Source organism: Phascolarctos cinereus, unplaced genomic scaffold (genome assembly GCF_003287225.1).
Source record: "Phascolarctos cinereus isolate Bilbo 61053 unplaced genomic scaffold, phaCin_HiC Scaffold_3;HRSCAF=262, whole genome shotgun sequence".
Taxonomy (NCBI): domain Eukaryota; kingdom Metazoa; phylum Chordata; class Mammalia; order Diprotodontia; family Phascolarctidae; genus Phascolarctos; species Phascolarctos cinereus.
Window position 1 is genome coordinate 157785511 of NW_027555736.1, and position 22836 is coordinate 157808346.

Below are 22836 nucleotides of genomic sequence, written 5' to 3' on the forward strand. Positions count from 1 at the left end.
TTACTCTGAACTGTGGCTAAAAAAGCCCCACATACAACTGGTACTTAGATGTTTCTATCTAATACATCCCCCGATGCACACGTGTAATTGTCCTAAGAGACTTACTTTCTGGTGGGGATTTGTCAGTCACCGGTATAAATATAATACTAGCTCAGATATAGTCAGATTAGTCTAACTCTTAGTTATCCAGAGGACTGCTTTTACATATGGCTGAGATAGAACTCTGTAGGGAGTAGAGAGTAAGCCTCAGGATTAGGAAGACCTAGTGACCCTGGCCAAGTCACTACCTGTCAGTGCCACAGGCAACTTTCTGAGACTATATATTTCAGAGCAGAGTCAGTTTGTAGGAGGGAAAGGAGCTTGCTCAGTGTTGAATTCCTTATGCCAACGAAATCATAGATCTGGTCCCAAAAAAAAAACAAGAGAAAATGGGAGATGGCACAGGTACTAGAACGTAGAGGTAGCACTGGATTTGAAGTGGGAAGAACTAGGTTGGAATAAAGCTCCACCACTCAGCACTTCTAGCTATGTAACCTTGAGTGAGTCAACCAAAGTCTCTGAACCTTAGTTTTCTCATCTACAAAATGGATACAATATTAGTGTCTTTCACTTTAGTTCCATGGAGGAGTTGAGGTTGTCTCTGTCTCTGTCTCTTTCTCTCTCTCTCTCACACACACCCCACAGAGTAAATGGCCTTGGATCTTTTCTTCTGACAGTATTCTAAAGAGGAAAAAGGACTCCTGATTTCCCTTGGTAAAGGCACATTTTTTAACTCTTTTCACTTAAATCCATTGTTCTTTTTCTTTAGGAAGGAAGAGAAAACATGACTCTACGAGACTCTAAATAGACTGCTAATGTGCACCTGTAGTCCAAGTTCACCTGTAGTTTTAAAAAAAACCTAGAAGGTGGTCTTTCATAGGATGAAAACTGAAAGGGACCTCAGAGGTCACCTAGTCTAATCCCCTCCTTTTATTGCTAGAGAAACTGAGGCCCAGAGAGAAGTATCTTGCCCAAAGTTACAGGGGTTGTAATATTAAAGGTAAGATGTGAACTCATACATCCTCAGATCCCAAAGCCAGGGCTTTTTCTACTGTACCACACTGAGAATGACTCCATCTAACCATAAGAAAAATGTATTGTATGGTATTTTAAAATTCACCCAAATGTAATATCTGTTATAAATACTCATTACTCCGTACCTACGTACTTAAAAGGCATTTCTACTGCCTTCAGAAAAAATCATTCTGATAAAAAAAATGTTTATGGTACAAAAGATTTAGGTTTAATAAAGTTCTTGGTGGATTTGTCAGAATCCTTTGGACGCTGATATGATAACAAAAAGAGACATTAAGGCTGTCTTTAAACAGAACACCAGAAATTAACCGACTTAAGCCAGTGTGTCTCCCAAATCAGATTTATTTTGGCAGCAAATTGGAGACTGAAGAAATAATTTGTTACTAAAAACCCCCCCAAAAACAAAAAACTCTCCTCCCATCATGAGGCAGAGGGGAGGTAAGAAGAGGGAAGTCATTGCTTAATCTTCCTTCAAGCAAATTGGGACCCTGTAGATCCTAGAGGTCAGACCCGTTTGTCTTCTCAAGTCTGTTCATTGCTGCATTTTACTTTCTACATCTCTTAAGACCTTAGCCTAAATGTCTTCACAATCTGTATAGCTGTTTGTGCTTTCTGACTCTTCTCCTTTTTCAATTACATCCTTGCGTTTTCCATTTCCACTTTCTAATTATTCATGTCATTGTTCCCTTATATAATGTTCACATTGTCACCTAGATTTTTTTGTTGTCGTTGCATGCTCTCCTCTGAATAAACTCTCTATCACTGCTACATCAGAAAAAAGAGAAATAAAGCCAACCAGTTATATATAGTGATTGGTGTATGTCAGTGACTCTAGTAAGTGCTTTTTACAAATTGCCTTATTTGATTCTCACAACTCTGAGAGGTAGGTGCTATTATTATCCCCATTTTACAGTTGAGGAAACTAAGGCAAATGGCAGTTAAGTGGCTTGCCCTGAGTTACACAGCTACGTCTGAGATCACATCTGAACTCAGGTCTTCCTGACTCCAGATCCAATGCTCCATTCATTGTTTTACCATCTATTCTAGTATTCTTTGCAGTTGATTAAATGTTTTAGGGTTTTCTAGAGTTATTGTATAGGGAATTGTAGGAACCTCCTTCTACTCATGCAGAACTGAAACTCTTCAGCACCTTGGTCTTAGTCACTTGCCCCAGGGCACTTAGAAGTTTAGTGTCTTCCTTAGAATTACGCAGCCACCTTATGTCATTGGGTTGTTGAACTAAGGTCTTCCTGACTTGGAGGTGTGCTCTGTAACATGATGAAATGGGGGACATTTCAGTTCAGAATCATCAAGGGAAATTACTATCTATCTATCCATCTATCTATCTATCTATCTATCTATCTATCTATCTATCTATCTTACATGTATATATGTATACACACACACACTCATGGATACACATATACATATATATATTGCACTTATTTTTGCATATGTTTTTACCCCAATAGAATATAAATTCCTTGAGGGCTGAGGCTGTTTCTAGGTTCATCTTTGCGTCTGTGCCTGAAGTCTGCACATCAAAGGGGCTTAATAAATGCTGACTGGATGTCTGAGTGCTAGTTTATAAATACCACTTTATTCCAGTCAATATAAGAACTGACATACAGTCAAATCAATTTAAGCTATCTTTTCCTAATGAAACCTAAGAAGAAGCAAATTCCATGAGTTTTTCTTTACAGAATTCATTGCTTGCCTTTTCTTGATTTTTTTTTGCATCAAAAGTAATGTAAATGTATGTATTCCATCATTTCAACAAGGAGTGCCATTTTTGTAATTACTACCATATTATGTCTCTAGACTCAAAGGACCTGAGTTCAAATCCCACCTCTTTGAACCTGGGCAGTCACCTAACCTCCCTGGGCTTCTACTTCTTCATTTGTAAAATGAGGAAGCTGAGTTGGATGGCTTCTGAGATCCCTTTTAGCTCTGCACCCAATGGAGAGTTATGAAGAGTCAAAAGACTAGAAAAGTGTAGTAAAGAGTTGGAAATAGTTATTAAAAACATGTGTGGGCAGTATTCCCCTCTAATCTTTTTTTTTTTTTAAGGTTGAGAGCAGAGGTTTTCTACTTGTATCCACAGTATTTAGCTCAGTGATTCAAACATAATAAACACTTAATACATTCATTCATTCATCTATCTATTTAAATTCAACAAACATTTATTACACAACTACTATTTTGAAAGCTCTGTGTTAGACATCAGTGATTAAAAAGACAAAGACAAAATATCATCTGCCTCTTGAGGAAGTTACATTTTACTAGAGGGCTCCAACTTATAATAAGTAAGTACAGTGTAGAAAGAATTAGAGGCACACAAGAAAGTGAGGTGCTCTAGGAAAATGAAGGAAGGCAGGAGAGCTGCCTACTGAGAGGATCAAGGCAAACCTGAGCTGAGACTTGGAGAAAGATTTCAAAAAGCAGAGAAGAAAAGGAGGTGAGAGAGGGCTAATGTGAATAGAAGTCCAGTTGGGCTAAAATATAAATATGTGTGAAGAGGAATAATATGAAAGAAGTCTGGAAAGGCAGATTGGAGACAGATTATGGAGGTCTAAGGATTTGAATATTACCCTATGGGCAATAAGGAATCACTGAAGATTATTGTGTTGGCTTTGTTAAAAGTGTATTGACTAGAGGAACAATTGGAGGTGGAGAGAAATTCGTAAACTACAATATTTTAATTTGTTGTTGTTGAGTCATTTTTAAGAGTCTGACTCTTCATGACCCCATTTGGCATTTCCTTGGCAAAGATAGTGTGGTCTATCATTTCCTTCTCCAACTCATTTTACAAATCAGGAAACTGAGGCATAGTTTAGACTTGAATAGCTAATAAGTATGTGAGGCCAGATTTGAACTCATGATGATGAATCTTCCTGACTGCAGGCTTAGTATTCTATCCACTGTGCCACCTAGCCACCCCTACAATATCTGAGTAGTCCAGATAAATGATGATAAAGGCCTGGACGGGATGGTGACCAAGAGAGTGGGAAGAAGGGGAGAGATGTGAGAGATTAGAGAAAGACTGGTCAAGTTTTGGAAACTGGATATGGGGTTAAAAAAGAGGTAGACTTAGGGTCGAAGTCATGGTTATAAGCCTCTATGTTGAAGCCATAATTGCATGCCTGAAAAGAGGATAGTGTCCATAATCAAAACAGGAAAATTTGGATGAGGTTTTGTTATTTTGGATCTGTCACATTTGAGGTGAGATGTTCTTATAGAGATGTCCAACAGGCAACTGGAGAAGACTTATGACTAGAATTTAGGAGAAAGATTAGGAGACATACATACATACATACATACATACATACATACATATATACATATATATTCAGGGTGTCCAAAAATTTTTAGTGTAGTTTTAGTTTTGAAATTTTATATATTTTATGTATGTTTACATATAATATTTACTTATAAAATTTTTTTTGATATCATATATGTATGTGTATATGTGTGTATACACACACAAACATTTGGAAATTATCTTTGTAGAGAAGAAAATTGAACTCTTGGTAGCAGATGGGATCAGCAAAGCAGTAAATGGAAAGAGCTTTTCTATGAAATCCCCCCCAAAAAAAAACTCCAACAGAAATAGACAATCCATTTAAAATAATTACAGAATATATAAAATACTTGAAAATCTACCTACCAAGATACATATAAGAACTAAATAAATACAGCTACAAACCTCTGTTTACAGAAATAAAGACAGACCTAAATAAGTGGAAAAATGTTAATTGCTCATGGGCAGAATGATTCAATATAATAAAAATAATAATATTGCCTAAATTAATATACTTACTCAGTGTTATATCAATCAAACTAACAAAAAATTTCTTTAAAAACTAGAAAATAATAACAAAATTCATATGGAGGTAAAAAAGTTCAAGAATCTCAAGGGGAAAAAATGAAAAAAAGTAGGGAAGAAGGGTGCTAGCAGCAAATCTCCAATGATACTATAGCACAATATTTCTCAAAGCAACTTGGTACTGGTTAAAAAATAGATTAATCATTTGAACAAATTACATACACAAGACATAGAAGCAAACAGATCTAGTAGCCTAATGTTTGATAAACACAAAGATCCCAGCTACTGGGGTAAGGACTCACTATTTAATTTTTTTTAATTGCTGGGAAAATTGGGTAGTAGAATGGAAGAAATTACATTTAAATCAATACTTCACGCCATATACTACGATAAGCTACAAATGTAAACATGACCTAGATATCAAAGACCACATCATAAACATTCCCCCTTACCATTATTTCAGTTCCTTCCCTCTATTAATCATCTTCAGACTATATGTTCTGTATGTAGCCTGTTTGTACATAGTTGTTTGCATGTTTTCTCCCCTATATTACTTTCCACTCGTCGAGAGCAGGAACTGTCTTTGTCAGTCTTTGTCTTCCTAGATCTTATCACAGTGTTGGCACACAATAGGCACTTAATAAATATTTATTGCCTGACAGAAACAAATTAGGGAAAAATAGAAAAAATTACCTATCAGATCTATGGATGGAAGAAATGTTCATGCCCAAACAAGGGATTAAAAAGAATCATGGAAGAAAAAATGGATAATTTGATTATATGTAATTAAATTTTTTTTTTGCACAAAGCTAAGATTAAGAAGAAAATAATTAACTGGAGGAAATCTTTGTTGCAAGTTTTTCTGATAAAGGTCTCATTTCCAAGATACATGAAGAACTGGTTCAAATCTACAAGAATAAGAACCAGTTACTACTTGATAAATGGTCTAAGGATATGAACATGCAATTTTCAAGAGAAGAAACCAGAACTATATATAGCCATATGAAAATAATTGCACTATTAATTAGAGAAATGCAAATTAAAGCAATTGTGAAGTTCCACCTCATACCTATCATATTGGCAAAGCTGACCAAAAAAAAAAAAAAGTAAAGAAAAATGGTTGATGTTGTCAGAACTATGAAAAAATAGGTACATTGAGGCTTTGTTGGTGGACCTATGAATGTGTACAACCATTCTGGAAAGCAATTTGGAATCACACACAAAAATAATTACTAACAAACTATAGATGTTCTTTGACCCAGCTATACCAAAGAAATCAAGGCAAAAATGAAATGTTGCATATGTACAAACATATTTAGAGTAGCTCTTTTTACAGCCACAAAAAATGGAAAATTAAGGGGATGCCTATCAATTGGGGAATGGCTGAAGGAATTGTGACATATAAATGTGATGGAATACTATTATGCTTTAAGAAATAAGGAACTAGATGATTTCAAAGACACAATGGAAGACTTGAATGAACTGATGGAGAGTAAAGTGAGCAGAACCATAAGAACAATTTATGTTATAACATGAAAATCATAAAAAAGAACAGTTTTGAAGACAGTTATAAACTGATGGTAAAGGAAATGAGCAGAACCAGAAGACAAATGTATTCAATGACAACAGCATTGTAAAGACAAACACCCTTGAAAGCTATAAGAACCATGATCAATGCAATGACCATTCATGATTCCCAAGGACCAATGGTGAAATATGCTATCCACTTTTTGAGAAGAGAGGTAATGAATTCAAGCTACAGAATTAGAGAAATACTTTTAAGCAAACAATGAGGGAATTTGTTTTGCTTGACTATGTATATTTGTTGCAGGTAATTTTGTTTTTCTTTATTTTTTTCTTTCAAATGAGGTAGAAGGTGGAAGGAAGAGAAAAAACAATTAAAAAAACTAATAAAAAAGACATTAAATGGCAACAAAATTAAGATTAAACATAATAGACAACACAATGATACTACTTTGTTAAAGTTAAAGTACAACCTTCCTTTCTTTTAATAAAGTTCCATGGACCATCAGTTGTATTTATTCTTTTTTATGGTAAATAGTATTTCATTTTTTCCAATTACATGTAAAGACAGTTTTCAACATTTATTGTTATAAGATTTTGAGTTTCAAATTTTTTCCCTCCTTTCCTCTCATCTCCCCTCCCCAAGATGGCAAGCAGTCTCATATAATTTATACATGTGCAATTATGTAAACATATTTCCACATTAGTCATGTTGTGAAAGAATAAACAGAATAAAAGGAAAAGCCCCCCCAAAAAAAAACAAAAAAAGTGAAAATAGTATGCCTTGATCTGCATTCAGACTCCATAGTTCTTTCTCTGGATGTGGATAACATTTTCCATCATGAGTCTCTTGGAATTGTCTTGGATCATTGGATTGCCAAGAAAAGCTAAGTCAATCATAGTTGATCATCCCACGATGTTGCAAGGTACCATGTTTTCCTGGTTCTGTTCACTTAACTCAGAGTCAGTTCATGTAAGAATTTCCAGGTTTTTTTGAAATCAGCCTGCTCACCATTTCTTATAGGACAATAGTATTCCATTACATTTCTGTATCACTTGTTCAGCCATTCCCCAATTGATGGGCATCTCCTCAATTTCCAATTCTTTGCCATCACAGAAAGAGCTGCTATAAATATTTTTGTAATATAGGTCCTTTTCCCTTTTTTGTGATCTCTTTGGGATACAGACCTAGTGGTGGTATTGCTGGATCAGAGGGTATGTGCAGTTTGATTGCCTTTTGGGCATAGTTTCAAATTGCTCTTCACAGTGGTTGGATCAGTTTACAACTCCACCAATGAATTATGCATTAGTGTCCTGATTTTCTGACATCTTCTCCAACATTTATCATTTTTCTTTTCTATTTACTCTTTATTGTTATTTTACTTAATTGTTTTCAGGGTGATGCTTTGTATTTGTAAATTCATGTTTGCTGTGTTAAATCAAAATTTATTAATAAAAACAAGATGAACTTAAATCAAGAAACAAACAAAAAAAACCCAAACATAAATATGGAAGGAAGAAGAGGACTCAGGACTGAGACTTAGGGAACACCCATGCTTAGAGTGCCACTAAGAGATGGCTGATGATGACTCAGGCAAGGAGGCTGAGGAATATCAGACAGGTAGGAAGAGTGCCAGAAAAAAAAAAAAGTTATAGAAGCCATGGGAGGAGAACAGATCCAAAAGGATGGGGGGGTCAATTGTGCAAAAAGGTACAAAAAGATAAAGAAGGCTGAAGACTGAAGAAAGAAAATTTTATTTAATAATGTAGTTCATTTGGCAACCTCTAACCTCAGCCAAGTGGTTGAGTCAGAAGTCAGATTTCAAGGGGCTGAGAAATGAGTGGGTTGTAAGGAAGTAGAGACAATGAATATAGATGATTCTTTCTAGATGTTTGGCAATAAAAAGGAGGGGAGATGTAAGACAGCAGGGTGAAGTGGAGGTTTTCTGAGGATGGGGAGAACTGCTCATGTCTGTAACTAACAAGTTAATACTTGATAGGGAGCTATTGATAAGTGTGTATGTGTGTGTGAGAGAGAGACAGAGAGAGAGAGACAGGCAGAGAGAGACAGACAGACAGAACATAGAGAGCAGAAAGTGCTTAATTTTCTTATTAAAGTAGGAAGTAAGTTTATCTTCATGGTAGCAACAAGAATCAGAGGAGAAAGGAGACACTTTGGAGTATATGGCAGGAGTGTGATAGAAAGTCATTTAGGAGCAAATAAGAAAATTACAATGTAGCGAGCCACAAGGGCTAAGTTTAAGTTAAGATTACACAATATAAGTTTGTAGGGGGCCCATTTGGCACAGTAGATGCTTTGATGCTTTCCCCTTTTTCTTTTCATTAAAGACTATTTAAAATGATATAGTCAGAAATATCTTTTAAAATTTCCATTTTCATCCTCTAAAAAGAAGTCATAACTGGAAACAGTGGGCGCATAGCAATTAGGGGATGGCTGAGAAACCATGGTATACGCATTTAATATTCATACTATTGTGCAGTAAAAAGCTATGAACAAGAGCAGTTCAAAGAAACCTGTATGAACTTATGTAGCATGAAATCAGCAAAGCCAGGAGAATGATATACATAATGACTACAACAATATAAATGAAAAGATCTCTAAGAGAAAGTAAAATTCTCAGTGATTGAAAAACCAGTGTAGGTCCCAGAGAACAGAGAGGGAAACATAACTCCTCTCCTGGAAAGGTGGGAGACTACTAGGGCGTTATATTGTAATTATCAGATACAGTCATTTTGTCAGGTGTTTTTGTCTAATTGTTTTTCTTTGTCACCAGGGAGCATTCATTCAGGGTGGGTGGAAACGACTGTGAAGTAAAAACAAAAGGCACTAATAAAATGTATTTTTTCAAAAGTTAACCATATGGGCTTGAAGTTTCTGACCATGAGGTCTTTGTATTTTCTGAAATGTAAAAAATCAACTTTCCTAAATTATAAAGTCTTTGTCCAGCTATGAACTCCAGGATGACATAGTCACTCTTCTCCACATTTCTTATCACTTTCATATCACTAAATAATGTTTCTTAATTAGTTAGAATTAAATAGAGAATAGCATTTGCCCTACTGGCTTCCTCTATCTTCTGATAAATTAAAACCATATAAGCTTAAAAATTTCAAGATTCCCCCCCCATCAGAATGAAGCTTCAAGTAATTATAAGAATAGTCAAAGTTCCCTCTCATTGCTATAGTTTATTTAAATGCACATTGTATAATTCATTTTAAGAAAGAATCGATCATATCTCCAATTTTCCTAGATAATCTATAGTATCTTCCCATGACAATACCACCTCTAGGATCATAGTATTTTGAGTTGGAAAGGATATTAGAGATCATTTAGTCTCATTCTCCACTATGCCATGCTGTCTATATCTTTCCTTTTGTCTTAATCCAAATGATCCTCACCATGTTTCCGTTCAAATTCACCATTTTTATTACAGGCATATACTTTTCTGAATATCAGTCATGAGGACTAGTCTGCCAAGTCTGAGTGAAATTGAGATTGTATTTATTAATATTTCAGAATACCTTTGTTAGACATATTCTGCATGGTAGTAAACAGATAGCTGAGGCTGCAAATATTGCATCTTATAAGCTACTTTATTATTTTCACCTGAGAAATACAAGGTACCATTTTGACTAGGCTGCTTTTTTTTCTATGCAAACCCTAATTAGAATCTGATCAGCAGTCATTTCAGTGCCAAGTTCCATCTCTCCCATTCCTCTCATTTTTCAAATCATATTGTACAATTTGGTGTTCTTCCTTATATTGTCCTCTAATCATTTTATATGTTTGTCTTATTTCCTCCACTGGATTATAAATTCCTTAAGGTCAGGAACCATGCCATATGTTCCTCCACTATCCCCTGTACTGACTAGCTTATCAGGTTCTCATTGCTGCATCTAAACATGTTCCTCTTATATGGAACACTCCCTCATAGAATGTACTCTCATTTTCTGTCCTTTAATACAAATTCTATGTGTTCTAGGACCAGCCCAAGTCTAAGATGTTCCATGAAGCATTCCCAATTACTCCTCACATGTCTTCCCCTTCACTAAAACTGTGTTAGCATTTGTAGTTCATGCCAATAAATACCTGCCAAATTTTGAGTGAATACCACACAATTTAGCATTTACTTGTAAGGGCAGTCCCATAGATGAGACGTAAGACTCAACAATGTGAAGATAAATACTTCAGTAGATAATTCCTTTTAAAGTCAGAAAACAGACACATATCTGGGAGCATGGTGATGTCCTGAGGCCGAGTTTGCTGTTGCTGGTATCTTTGATTGTAGGAACTGGGTTGAGTGCTGACAAAGAGGCCCCAGGACCAGATCATAGGCAGTAGAGTGGCAAGTAGAATGACATAGTCCTGGGTAGCATGGTTAATGGGTTGAAGTTTGCAGAGTTAGTGGTGATGACTCATAAATATACTGAAGATGAGGAAGACCTCTAGCTATCCTGGGCTTATATTCAGGGATATTATTCTAGATAGGGTCCTTTAAAAGAAAACTTTCATTTATGTGTTTTGATTTTACATTTACTGATTACTTCCACTTCGAGAGAAGTCTCTTATGGCAAAGTAAAATAGCCAAGTAAAGCTAATAATATAGTGAATTCATTTGACTGTGATTGAAACCTTTCATATCTATAACTCCCCACTTCATTTTTTAAAAAAATTAACAAGAATTTTTCTCTTTGAGAAAAGAAAACCACATTTCTCGTAACAACTATGTATAATCAAGCAAAATATATATATTTCTGTCTCTGTCTATCTATCTATACCCTAAATCAATCACTTTTCTGTAATGGATAACATGTTTCATCATCAGTCCTTTGGAATTATGGTCATTGCATTGATCATAATTCTTATAACTTTCAAAATTTTTTGTTTTTACAGTGTTGTCCTCCCGGTTCTGCTCGTTTCATTCTTCATCAACTTATAAAAGTCCTAAAAATTGTTAATTCAGTTGTTAAGAATCAGGTAGAGTAAAGATCAGATTCCCCAGCTTGGACTATGAGTATACTTAATTACCTTCTTCCTATTAAGTAGCCTTTGTGGGCTGTTCTGGGAAAGTAAACAATTTTTATGAAGTTGTTTTTAAGGAAAATGCAATCTAAGTATCAGACAAATTACTTACAAATGGACTTTTGGAACATAACTTTCTTATAAGCTGAGGGCTGGCTATGTATTTGCTATATTATTTACTGTACTTTAGCTTACCATTAGTCATGTCTTCCCAACTAGGTTATAAACTGCTTTAGTGCAAAGATCCCATTTCATATGTCTTTGATAAAACCCACAGCACTTAAGATAGGACAAAGCACATAGTGGGAACTCAGTAAATACTTGTTGATTGATTCAACATATATTTGTTGAATTATGTGTGCAGGGTTCGCTAAGGTATGAACAGCCCAAGATCTGATGTACCCTGGGGAGAATGGGTCAATTGTAGGGAAACTCAAATATTTGTATTTACCATGAGATGGGACCAGACTAGTCCCAGAGATCCTAGGGCTGAACCAGAATGACCTTAAACCTCCAGGATAGCCCTGGAACTACTCTGATCCTTAGAGAAGTCAAACTGGCCATAAAAATCCTTCTAAGATTACTTTTATACTTTTTAGGTCCTAATTCCCAAATCTGACCTGAAGTGAACAGAGCCTTTCTGCAGAGGTTAAGAGAGCAATGAACAACTTTTTTTTTTCTTAACTAACTTAATCATGTGTTGGACTTCCTTAAATTCTCTTTTGGGGTAAAGCTGCTACCATCTTAAGTGGAATAAAAGATAAACATTCTAAGTAAAGAAAATACATTACAAACAATATAAAAATGAGCATTTCAGAGACATCTCTTTGACTTACATTAAAATATTAAGTAAAATAAAATATAAAGAATCCCCTTCCTGAGGGAAAGAGAAACAAAGAGACAGAGACAGAGAGATGAAGAAGAAAAAAAAAGAAGAAAAAGGAGAAGAAAAAGAAGAGGAAGAAGCCACTCCCACTGCCCCTACATTTAGTATGATTAAGTGGACAGACTCTCCAGGACATGGAAAAGGAATCACTGCAATCTGAGCTGCTGTGAAGAGGCCAACTGTGCAGCCTTTGAAGAAGTTAACACTCCTTCACCAGTGTGAGGTCTTTGAACTGCAAGCAAGTATACATTGTATTGTTTCAGTTAGTTACTAAGCCATGAGGCCTCTGGTGTGAATAGGAATATGATTACCAGTTTGGCAGTAAGCATAAGGAAAATTTTAGAGCAAAGTTTAAAATGCCCCAAATCTCTCTGATTGTTAATGAATATACATATAGAAGAATGTTAATGATTTTTTATTAATACTCTGATACATGTGAGAAATAAAATGTGTCCTACCCTGTTACATCATGGAGTATTAATTATCTTGGAATTTAGTGATTAAATTAAACCACCACCATTATTTCTGCTGTCTTTAGAAATGACAGACAAAAAAATAGCCTTGCATGTCATGATTTTTGGTGTACAGTTACGTATCAATATAAAGCAACCATTGTCCTGCCTTAATAAATTTAATGATAATTTAGTGAAAAACCAGTATTTGCAGCTTTTAACCTTCTGAAAAGTTGTACAGTCATACATATTTATATAATACTTTAAGGTTGGCAAATTGCTTTCCTCAAAGATTTAGGAAAGAGGTAGTGCAAATAGAATTATACCTATTTTATGCATATCAATTTTGTGCTCAGAGAGGTTGAATAACTTGTCCATTGTTACACAAATAGTATGATAAGCATAATCTGAACCCAGTTCTCTTCTTACACCAAATCTAGTACTCTTTCCACCATATAACATTGCCTCTACATAGTAAAAAGGTAATGCCTTTAAATGTCTACAAATTTCTGTGTATCTCTCATCTTCTTCTGTTCTTTATTCTCAAGGGAGAGTCCAGGGACTGTGTGGCAATGACCCAAAGATTAGAGAATCAATTAATCATATTAAAAACATTAAAATTATATAGTCTCCTCCTTAAACTTTTCATAAATAAAATTAGGTATCTTCACATCAAATTAAAATAATAGTTCACCAGTTCAATTTGTACAAAATCTGGCACAGTATATTGCGGGCTAGTAGCTGCAGCCTCTCCCACCCCAACTTGCAATCATTTGTTTTTCTTTCTCCCCAGCTCCTACCTCCTCCTACTTATGGATTTTCTATCTCTCTCTCTCTGCCATTGAACCCTATTGATCACATGGTCTTTTCATTTGACTTGCTCCTGAAATCTTCTATATTTGTTGTCTCCTCCTGGACCAGGAATTTAAATGGGGAAAAAGAGAATCAATATGAGGTAATGTGCAGAGCACTGATCTTGGAGTCAAGTAGACCTGGGTTTGAACCCTGCCTCAGACATTTTCTACATGAGTGACCCTAGGCAAATCAATTAACTTCTCTGGGCCTCAGTTCCCTTATCTGTAAAATGAGAGGGTTGGATGTGTGACCTCTGAAGTCTCTTCCAACTCTTATGAACATTATGAGCAAGATGCTAAATTCCTTGAGAAAAAAAAAAGATCACAGCATCATGGGCCTGGGATGGATGTCAAAGATGAATTGGGTCAATCTCGAAGAAAGAGAGGTTACTTAGTGATGATGGTAAAGGAGGTAAAGGTCTGCCAGTGAAAATAAGGAGCAACGTATACCAACTCCATCTCTTGGTCTAGTGTGTTGAGGTACATAAGAGAAAGAGCAATCAGCATTGGAGAGTGTAACTAGAGATTAAATGTTTTATAGGTCTTATTTGCCTAACCTTTGAATTTTCTTTGTGTTTCCTCCCCAAGTCCACTTTTTGTGCATCCTCCCAACACACACACACACACACACACACACACACACACACACACACACACACTACCCCTTATTCCTTCCAATTAAGTTATGGAGATTGAAACTGGAAACAGTCTTTGAATAGGAACCTGACTAATGGGCATTATTCACTATGGTTGGAGGATTAACTCAGATCATAAATATCTTACTATTTGTGCATTGCAGTATCATGCCAACTGTCTTTTTTTAAGCACCCAAGTACTTTGATATTTTGATAGATCAGTGCTCTCACTGGTTACTCCCTCTAGTAATGCAGATCTAAATTAATCATGATATTTCATCCTACTTAATTCTTGCTCATATTGCCTTATAAATTTTCCATGAGTTGTCCATTCAATGTGCTAGGCACCTTCCTTAGCTGTCTTGACACCATCTGGATGCCAATAGAATGCATGGCTATCTATCAGCTATTTCTTTCCCTAGCTCATGGCCATCACACCTTTTCCAATTCTACATCTTTCTGTTGACTCCTTTATGTCTCTTTTCCTTTGTGATTGAGTAGTAATATGGTATAGTGTGCTTACACTCAATCAAGAGTCATTTATGGGGGCAGGTAAGTGGCGCAGTGGATAGAGCTCTGGCCTTGGAGTCAGGAAAACCTAAGTTCAAATCTGGCCTCAGACATTTGATATTTACTAGCTGTGTGACCCTGAGCAAGGCACTTAACCTGATTGCCTCACCAAAAAGAAAAAAAAAGTCATTTATTAAGTACTATTAAGTATATCCTATGTGCTTAATAGGAAAGCATGGAGTAGTAGTTAGAGGGGTAGCCTCAAAACTAGAAAATTCAAGTACCTCTTCTGACATATACCAGCTGTGACCCTTGGCAAGTCACCTTCTTACTGGTCTAGAACTTTCATTCATTAACAAGAATTCTGTTGGCTGGAATTATGCAGAACAATTCCACTTCCTCTTGAACATTAACAGTCCTTCAGGTATTTGAAAACAGGTATCATCTCCTCTTCTCCCCTTCTAAGTCTTCTTTTTTCTAGGCAAAATTTCCCTTGTTCATTCTATTTTTTCTTATATGACATAGGATCCAGATTTTTCAGTCTTGGTGTAGTGAGACTTCTGATTCTCTTGTCCCAGATACCAGGCTTCTTTTAACACTAGCCTAAGAGTATAGGTATATGTTACAAGAAAGGCACTGACCTGCATTGGTGGAGGGAATTTCATCACATGGGAGTGCCTTACATCAAAGAAATCACAGTAACAACCTTTATTCCCATGCCGTATGTTAGGCACTGCTCTAGATGCTAAGGCTACAGAGGCAAAAATGAAAAAATCCCTATTCTCAAGGTGCTTATATTTTTATTGAGACATCGTGTGTGTGTGTGTGTGTGTGTGTGTGTGTGTGTGTGTGTGTGATGGGAAGAGTATATATAGAATAAATATATGTAAAATAAGTAAAAGGTAATTAGGGAGGCGGGCACTAGCAGTTTCAAGGATCAGGGATGGGGTTCTATAGAATATGGTGCTTGAGTTGAGACTTGAAGGAAAGTGTAGATTTTTCTGAAGTGAGGTGAGGAAGCAGAACATTTAAGGCCTGGGTAACAGCTGTATAGTGACAAGGAGATGGTAGAAGGGATAAATAACAGTAAGAATGCCATTTTTTCTGGATTTTAGAGCAAGAGAAGGGGAGTAATAAATGAAGAAAGATAGATTAGTGCCCGGTTGTGAAGGGCGTTAACTGAAAAATTGAGGAGTTTATACTTTATCATACAGGCAAGGTCAAGCCATTGGATTTTAACTGAAAAATGGAGTGATGTGGCAAGACTAGCGTTGTAGTAATATCACTTTAGGAGGTATATACAGTATATAGATTGGAGAAGCCAGAAATTTGAGGCTGAGGGAGCAATTAGGAAGAAGGCCAGGACTTGAGCAAGGGAAGTGGCCCCCTGTGAGGGGAGAAAAGGGGACAAATGCAAGAAATGCTCTGGTGGTATAAATAATAAAGACTTGGCAATTGGTTCTTCTTTATATTAAGCTTAAATCTATTTCCCTATAACTTTCATTCATTAACAAGAATTCTGTTGGCTGGAATTACACAGAATAATTCCACTTCCTCTTGAACATTAACAATCTTTCAGGTATTTGAAAACAGGTATCATCTCCTCTTCTCCCCTTCTAAGGCTTCTTTTTCCCAGGCAAAATTTCTTTCCTTCATTCTATGGTTTCTTATATGACATAGGATCCAGTTCTTTCACAGTCTTGGTGTAGTGATTCTCATGTCCCAGATGCCAGGCTTCTTTTAATGCAGCCAAGACTGCATTAGCTTTTATTGGCAGGCATGTTATAGCATTGACTCATATTGAACTTTCAATGAACTGAAACCCCTAATTCTTATTTATATGAATTGCTGTTAAGGTGGGTTTTCCTCCATCTTGAACTTACACATCGATTTTTTTAAACCTAAATGCAGGCCTTAACATTTATCACTATTAAATTTTATCTTGTTAGTTTTGACCCATCATTTTAAGCCTTCTGAAGTCTTTTTGAATCCTATGTATTCCAACATATTAACTTCCTCTCCCAGATAAGGAATTTTCAAATTTAATAATCCTTTGAAGTGACCCTAAAGGTCAGACAGTCCAACCTCCAATCCAATGCAGAAATCCTTTCTGCTGTATCTCAAACAGGTGATCATCCAGCCTCTTATGTCATTGAAATCCTTGATAAAAAAAAAATTGAAGAGATCATATCAACCATATTTTTTCACTGTATTGATGGGAATATCATGAGAAACTTTGCTAATTTTTTTTTCTGAAAAAAGTACACCATTCAACAAACATTTATTAAGCAGTCGCCATTGCCAAGGTGTGGTACATGGTGCTAGTTACTGGGCTATAAAGCCAAAAAATCAAACAGTTTCTGCCCTTGAAGAAAATGCTTTTGACTTGTTAGCTTAGTAATGATGCAAAAGGGAAATGAGGTTTTGGTATAATTTGTTCTTAGAAAAGCCTTGCTAATTCCTAGTGTTTCCTTTCTAAGAACTCTTATGCTATCTATTTAATATTTTGTTGTAGAATTTGCCAGGGATTGACATCAAGTCCACTTGTGAGTAGTTTACAGAAATCACTTTTTACCCCTTTTTGAAAATCTGAAACATTGGTCCACCTCTAGTTTTCTGGCACCTTTCCAGTTTCTCCATGATGCCTCAGAGATGATCACATCAGAAAGTTCCCTCACTACCCTAGGATGTGTCATCTAGTTTTAAAGATTTTATCTATTCTAAGCAGCCACATGCCCTCTTCATCTATCTTTGGCTTCAATTCTCTCTTCTCTATGGCTCTTTCTATATTAGAAATTTTTTCTCAATTTTTTTTAGTATGTTAGAAAGTACAATCAGAAAGGAACTTGTATATAAAATGAATGTTGTCTTTCATAGTATTCTGGAAGGATATGTAGTTATTTCAGTGATTTTCTCATCATACAAAACATCCTCTATTCCTTTGGAACTGCTCTGAGATAGGTTACAAATCAAGGAAATGAATGTCACTCCTTTATAGTCTTATGCTTTTAAAAAAATGTTTTGTTGATTAAAAAAATAACATGACCTTTTTTTGTCATTAAATAAGGTCTTATTTAAAGGTCATTTGTTTCCATAATGTTCTTACATATTTCCCCAATAGTCTGCTTCAATCTACATTCAGACTCCATCAGTTCTTTCTTTAGATGCGGATAGAATTTTCCATCGTGAGTCTTTTAGAATTGTCTTGGATCATTGTATTACTGAGGAGAGCTAAGTCAATCATAGTTAATCATTGCCTAATGTTGCTTTCACTATGTACAATGTTCCCCTGATTCTGATCACTTCATTTTGCATCAGTTCATGTAAGACTTCCCAAGTTTTTCTGAAATCTGCCTGCTCATCTTTTCTTATAGCACAATAGTATTCCATCAAAATCATATACCACAACCTATTCAGCCATTCCCCAATGGACATCCCCTCAATTTTAAATTCTTTGCCACCACAAAAAGAGCTGCTATAAATGTTTTTGTACATGTGGGTCCTTTCCCTTTTTGTGATTTCTTTGGGATTACAGACCTAATAGTGGTATTGCTGGATCAAAGGATATGTGCAGTTTGATTGCCCTTTGAGCATAGTTTGAAATTGCTCTGCAGAATGGTTGGATCAGTTCACAACTCCACCAACTGTGCATTAGTGTCCCAATTTTCCCACATCTCTTCCAACATTTTTAATTTTCCTTCTCTGTCATATTTAGCCAATCCGATAGGAACCACTTCCTTCCTTATCCTATATGTATTAATTTTGTTTATGCAGAAGCTTTTCAGTTTCATGTAATCAGTTACATATTTTATCTTTTGTAATTGCCTTTAGCCTTTGTTTGCTTAAAAATACTCTGCCTGTTTTACTGATTTTTAACATTACTTTTATACCTGAATAGGTTTCTCTCCTAAGAAAAAGAGCAGCTCAGTAAAACCAACATATCAATCAAGTCTGACAATAAATGCAATATTTTGCACCCATAGTTCCCCACCTTTGCAAAGAAGAAAGGGAAGTGTATGTATATATATATTTTCTTTTTTCCAGGGACAAACTTTGTGGTCAGTATAATTAGTGTTCAGTTTTTGTTGTTATTGTTGTTCTTTCCATTAGATTATAAGTTCCTTAAGGCCAGGGTCTGTCTTTTGCCCCTTTTGTATTCCTAGCACCTAGTATATGGCTGGCATGTAGTAGGTGCTTAATAAATGTTAACCAAACCAATACCACCCAGACTGACCACCTAATTAATTAGAGTTGGTTCCAAATTCTTTTCAGCTCTTTCTAAAAATCAAATCCACCCCTCAAAGGAAAAAGATTTAACATTATTGAAGAAATTCAAAAACATGTACATGCAAGGCAATTCTGAAAGAATTCCAAAAATACTTTAAATAATGGTAGCTTCATTGAAATAAATGTATAATAACCTTCCAAGGGTTATTATTTTGAAAATGGATCAAACCTGTTTGGATATGAACAAAAAAAAAAGCATTAATTGGATGTAGAAGTTCTGCTATATTTGTTTTTAAAAACCAGAAATATTACAGTTATACTTTATAGACATATTTAATAGATTGATTCCTCTCACTCATAGCACAAGGCCTATGACCACCCTTTAAGAATCAAAGACTTCTATGATTGATTAACTGAAACCTTGAAGAAAAGGCTAAGCAAAGTGGCAGTGAAAAAAAAATGTCCTTCCTTCTTCTTTTGGTTCTCCCTTCCCCCAGTCTTTATTCTTCTGATTTATTCAAGAAAGGGAACATAAAAGCATCTTATTAGCAATTCTTATCCAGGAGATATGAGTACTTAAGGTCAAGTGAAAGGGGATGGGGGGTGGGTTGAGAAAAAAGAACACAGAGAGGGAAGCCACACAATGAAAAATGTCTAAGACAACTGTAACCAGAATAAACCCTAACATTATTTCTTATACATTTTAATTATTAGAGAAGTTTAGATCATTTTTACAACTATTTTTTTTAAACATCCATAATGTTGATACTTGCTTTCAATCTTTACACTGAAATGCCTAGGAATAACTAGAATCCAGTTGAAGTAAAAGCAAAATTTTAGTTATCTGGCAAAGAATAAGATTGCTTTTCTGAACCTAAAATCAAAGTAGCATAAAAGACTGGTTAATATTGTTAAGTTCCCAAGCACCGTCTCCCTATTGGGAGGTGCCTCTACACAATGCCTGGGCACACCCATTACAAATAAAAGTAATCTCCTTGCTGGATATGCAATGGATATGATTTAAAATGAATCACAAACTTCTTCCATGCATCTATCTATCAGATTAGATGCCATTACACTATCTTTGTTTGGTAGGTAGGATATGGAAAAGATAACACTGACAATTCTTCATCAACATTTATTGAGGACAGCTTAATTTTTCCTCCACATAAGGAAGAGAATTTTGTGAGTATGCCAAGGATATTGCTATTTGGAGCTCCTGTGACAAACGTTCAATATCTGTCACCAGAATTCTTTAAAGGTGGATCATCCTTGAGGCCTTATGTCTATATGTCACCCATAATTAACCACCCTTTTTTTTTTTAGGTTTAGACTTCGCAATTTTCTCAGTTTAATTTCCTGTGGTCTTCCACAAAAAATCGTTGAGGATTATATTCGTGAAAGGTTAACTGTCATCTACAAGTCCCCAACATTTGCTTAGTTTTTATATGTATGTTCTCATCACCTAGCACAGTGACCGCCATATGATGAGTACTTAATAATCGATTCCTCAGTGGCAATAAGGTGGCTTCCCCAGCAAGCTTTGGGAACTCTGCAAAGCTCCTAATCAAGACCAAAATTTTATGGACAATACCAGAGTGTTTGTGTGAAAGTATTTTAAAGACCTTAAGAGAACTCGACTAATTTTCCAAAAATAACAAAAAACAAACAACCCCCCCCCCAACCCATTCTCTGGAAAGGGAGATGTTCAAGTCGAAGGACTCTTCCACATCTGGCCTGGGGGGCTCCGGACCCTAAGATGAGTCCCACACGGCTGACAAATCCCTGTAGTGAAGAGCGGTCACTCTTTCCCATTTCTCCTCAGATTTCCCTCCTCTCGGCCGCAGGGTGTGGGGAGAGTGGAAAGAGGGGGAAGGACCAGAGGGATGGGCTGGGGAGGGAGGAGAGAAGAAGTCTCCGGCCTTACCACATCTTTCATCACCGTGCCTCTCTCCCCCAAGCCCCTCCGCCCCCTTTCCGACCTCCAGAACAAGCTGACCAGAGAGGGGGCCCCTTCCTCCTTTTCTACCCACTCTGTCCCCACCCCCTGGGAGAGAAAGCAGGGTCTTTGTGGCCCTGCCCCCAGAGCAGCGGCAGAAGCAGAAGGGGCGGGCCATAGGGCAGAGACACTTCGCCCGGCCGCCTGACCCCCAGGTGCATTGTCCAGCCCAGACCACCCCCAACCCCATGCCGCGACCCTCCCCTCCACCCATTTGGCTGTCCCTCTTCTCCTTCCAGCGTCTCCTTCCGCCTGGCCGGCCATCCTGCCTGCCGGTCACTAGAGGCCAGATGCACAAAGTAGTCCGAGGCTAGCGGTGGCGGACACCGGGAGTGAGGAAAGCAGCTCTCGTCCATCCCGCCTCCGCCCTGGCGCCGCCGCCTTCTTACCCCGCCCCTAGCTGGGCTCCGAGTTCGCTCCTCCTTTAGAACGTGGGTCCGTGCGCTGGGGCTCGGCAACCCCGGCCAAAGAGTCTGTAGCCTCAGCCTAGCCGCTCTGTGTTGCGCTGTTTCGTGCGGCGCCGCAGCGGATCCGCTGCAGGAAGCCCGGGCTGCTTGGTCCCCACGCCACCCCGGCCCTCGAGGCGGAACAGGGAGGCAGCAGCAGGCTGGGGAGCCCTGAGCCGGCCAGGTGGAGCTTGAGGGGAACATGCTGGGGTAGCCCCGTTGAATGGCGCCTTCTCCTAGACCTCTCGCCAGGCTGAGGCCACCGGAGATGCTGCTCTGGGGCGTCCTGGTCCTCCTCATCTCCGGCCCAGGTGGGTGCCTTTATTTTTTGGAGGGGATGGAGGGAAGGATGTGGAGTTTTGAGGAGGGATGGCACGTGAGACTGGAGGAGAGGGGTCTGTGTCTGTTAGGGAGTCAGGAGTCCCTAACGGTTAGGCTGGATGACCCCCCCCCCCGAGCCAGCACCTCCTCCGCCCCGGAGGTCTGGATTCCTTGGAAGGGCAAGGGGTGCAAGAGTTATTGAGGTTGCTGTGTGAAGGGGCGGGGGAGGGAGTCTCACGCCCCTTCCCAGCAGACCCGGACCCGGTTCCCGCAGCCACAGATTCAGTGACCGCGCTGCGGTGGCTACTGTCCACTTGCACTCCCTCCCGTTCCTTCCTTCGTCCATTGTCCCGGCTCCGGCCCTTCTCCCCCGCCTCCTCGGCCAGCCCGCCGGACTCCCCTAGCCTGAGCAGTGGCGACGGCCGCACGTGGCTTTATTTATATTGTTTCCGTGGTGGCCGTGGTGTCGCCTAGGGGGCGCCCCGCGAGGCTCAGCATGGCGTGGACCAGGGGTACTCCCAGAACCTGAGGGGTAGAGGTGGAGGCAAATCTAGAACCCCTATTTTCCTCTCCCACCTTCGCTGCTCCCAGTGAACTGAGGAGGAGGTGGAGATGGGAGAGATAGGAGTTTTTGCCAATTTCCACTGGGCGTGGGGATGGGGAAAAGGAAGGTGCTGTGCTAGCTACCTTTTCAGATATTTGTAGGGTGTCTAAATCAGTTTTATTCCACCCGTGTTTTGAGGGAATGGTATGTTAAAGGGGAGAGACCGATTTGTGTTCTATGAGCTTTAACTTGGCCAGAGGTGTTTCTCTGGTTGCTTCTATGTTGTAAGCTTCCAGAGATGGGGAGAGGAGGAAAGTGGGGGGGGGGAACCAGTGTAGTTAATTTGTTTATTTTCAGGGTGCAAAATTTTGGCTTAAATTTTTTTTTTTTAGAAAAAAACAAAAGGTGATCGGGAACAAAATAAAAGCCTTCCGGAGTCATCTGCAAAGCACGGGTTTATCCATAGGACTCATAAAGATGTAGTTGGAATACAT

The 22836-nt window shown here is 37.9% G+C and overlaps 1 protein-coding gene across 1 annotated transcript in view; it reads left to right on the forward strand.

Moving 5' to 3' along the window:
- Positions 1-21334: 21334 nt before the first annotated feature.
- Positions 21335-22836, forward strand: part of PRTG (protogenin) — a 134363-nt gene continuing 132861 nt past the window's right edge. The window contains exon 1 of the mRNA XM_020981348.2: positions 21335-21788. Coding sequence (XP_020837007.1) covers positions 21701-21788 — 88 coding nt within the window. The 5' untranslated portion in view covers positions 21335-21700. The remainder of the gene's footprint in view (positions 21789-22836) is intronic.